Below are 2,785 nucleotides of genomic sequence, written 5' to 3'. Positions count from 1 at the left end.
GTGAAACTATAAACAGTGAGGTGACAAAGAGGGAGTGAATATAAATGAGTGTAGAGCAATGTTTGCCAAACTTTTTTTTCTGGCGATGATCAATATTTTAAAAGTCACAAACCTTAGCGACCGAAGTCAAAAGACATTGTTCATTATGAACTCCTGTAAAACGATGATACTAGACGACCCACCTGAGGGTCGTGACCCAGTCTTTGGGAAACAGTGCTGTAGTGTAGAAGTGCAGGTGTGACCTGACGTTTGGATGACCTCTCCGGTCATGGTGGTGTCATCCCTGTGCTTCAGTGTAACTCTGTCTCTCTGCTCCACTGCTCCACCGCTCCACCGGACTCTAACCTCTCCTCCGTCTTGTTTGACTGTGTTTCTGCAGACTGCTCAGCGTGCTCTGCTGTAATCTGGACTCCTTCCTGCTGCTGGAGAGCCAATACAACATCTGCTCCCTGCTGCTGCACAGTCAGAGGCAGAACGTCACCGAGCCAGGCACCAATCACGGGTAAGACGACACACACACACACACACACACACTGTGTTTGTTCATTTAATGAAAAGAGTCGTTGGTTTTCTTCTTCTTCTGCTGCTGTTTATTAGTCCAGAGACTGAAACACAATAAAAATGAAAACGCCGGGGTTGTTGTTGCCCGGAGTTGTTCAGATCTCAGCCTCGTAGATCTGCAGCACCCTGGTGATCCTGACTGACGTTGGAGAGGGAACCAGAACCAGAAAGAAAAACAAGTCAATGTGGTTTCTTTAGTTGATTTATATATATTTATATTTAAAGAAAAAAGAGAGATGATTAATAAACAGCCTAGGAAAAAAAAAAGAAAACATTGGCAGGCTTATAAAAGTACGGATGAGGAATGTAATGCTGCAGCTCACAGTATCAATAATGGATGAGCTTTTCAACACTGTGCAGCTCAGTCCCTGGACCAGTCAGCAGTGACTCAGTGGTTGCATCAGGAAACAGTTTGTTTCACATTAACAGCAGAAAAAAAAGGCTTCTTTTTTTTCTTCTTTTTTTTTTCTTTTCTTTTCATGTAGCACAAACAGAGAACGACATTATAATAATGTGTGTTTAACATTTACACCAGTGTTTCCCAAACTAAGGGGACGGGACCTCCTGGTGGCCACTGACTGTATTTCCTTGTATTTTCCACTGTCATTCTATTTTCTTTCATTCATCGTGAACAAAATCTTTGTTGAACCAGTGGCTGTGAATCTGTCGGTGTAGATGGGATTTCAGGAGCGGTGGTCTCCGTCGTTCCTTTAATCACCAGTCTGGTCACGTGACCAGACAGGACGTGTTTGAGACGTGTCTTTCAAGTACCGGTACTTCAACCCTCGCTCGCCCGGTAATTTGAGGTTTGAATCCCCGGCGTTACAGGAAGTGTGAACGGCCTCGTTAATTTGAACCAGTTCATAAAATAAACCTTTACACACACTGTAAATCTGACCTGACCTGTAAACCATCTACAGTCTTGACTAAACCTCACTTCCTGTCCTGACCCAGGGCTCTCCTGGACGCCGTCACAGAGCGCAGATGTTTGGTGGTGTGTCCAGTAATGAGGACACCGTCCTGAGACATCGTTAGCCTCCGACAGCATCACGCCGTCCAACTATTCTTCACATTTGGTATCAACAAATTTTCAGTTTTGAAACGCAGCTACGTTTGGCTGACAGCCATTAAATGCAGCGTCTCCTCGTCCTTCCTGACCCTGTGATTATGCCCATCGCTTTTATCGTCCGTCCGTCCGTTTTTTTTTTTTAGAGCACACATAAATGGGTGAATCTGTTATTATGGGATGCAGCAGGGACACACTGAAGGCCAAAACAAACAATCAAATGAACAGTGGGTCTCTGTAAAAGTTAACAACACAGGAAGTCAATGTGAAAAACACACTGTACGCCCCCTTTTTTCAGGAAAGGAACTGTGCCACACTCCCTAACTCAGTACATTTGCAACAAACCACAAAGCACTATGGGAAGTCCTGGACCATCATTGTAAACTTTTTTTGGCATGTTGACATGTTAGTCGATGTTTATGAGACTTTTAAAAAATATGAAAATTTTTTGGAGTTTTTATTTTTATTTTAGTAAAAAGATAATACCAGATATTAAGACATTTTAATCATCTTTAACCTCAGGCTTCTTTAACTCTACAGATCGTCATTGTTCTCATAAAAAAAAAAAAAACAACTCTGGAAACAGAGCCGCTCTTCTGCCCATGACGTCATCGTGGCATGATGGAACATTTAATCTGGGCTCTGGAGGAGAAATTGCTCGTTTTTCTTTCGCTGTCAACGTGAAATGACACCAGTCAAACGGCGGCTGCTTTTCTCCCTCTCACACAGTCGTCACTGATGGTGAATATATATATAAATGGAAATGGTCCAGAAATGTCACATCAGATTGTACGTCTGAGTGCCGGCACCAATTTAAGACAGCGAGGCTATTTTAGTTTAGTTTAGGTTGTTGTTCTACGTCCTCTTGTCTTTTCCCTTCATCACTGAGATAAATATATATTAGTTGTCCTCTACTTGCCCTCTACTGCCCCCTTCTTCTGTTTAACTTTTTTGGGTTCCGTACCACCTGGTCCATAAATCCCAGGTTGATGAAGGACGCCTGTCTTTAAAGCTCGGCCAAATCACGGTTCATAGCACAGCTTCATACTGAAGTCTGATTAAGAGACAAGACTGAAGTGATTTCAAACTTCAGATTTCAAAACTCCCAAACTTCAGACCTCGGTGATGACCTGGTTTTACCTCAGCTTATAAAAAAAA

At 42.8% G+C, this 2,785-nt stretch overlaps 1 protein-coding gene across 1 annotated transcript in view; it reads left to right on the top strand.

Annotated features, from left to right (window-relative positions):
- The window catches only part of tbc1d32 (TBC1 domain family, member 32), a 41,328-nt gene that overhangs the window by 15,704 nt on the left and 22,839 nt on the right, over positions 1 to 2,785 (top strand). Inside the window, exon 24 of the mRNA XM_008313375.3 lies at positions 380 to 502. Within this exon, the coding sequence (XP_008311597.1) occupies positions 380 to 502 (123 nt within the window). The remainder of the gene's footprint in view (positions 1 to 379; positions 503 to 2,785) is intronic.

This window comes from Cynoglossus semilaevis, chromosome 7 (assembly GCF_000523025.1).
Source record: "Cynoglossus semilaevis isolate Cse_v1.0 chromosome 7, Cse_v1.0, whole genome shotgun sequence".
NCBI classification, from domain to species: Eukaryota; Metazoa; Chordata; class Actinopteri; order Pleuronectiformes; family Cynoglossidae; genus Cynoglossus; species Cynoglossus semilaevis.
The sequence above is the reverse complement of the archived record's forward strand: the minus strand, read 5'-3'. Positions and strand labels throughout refer to the sequence as shown.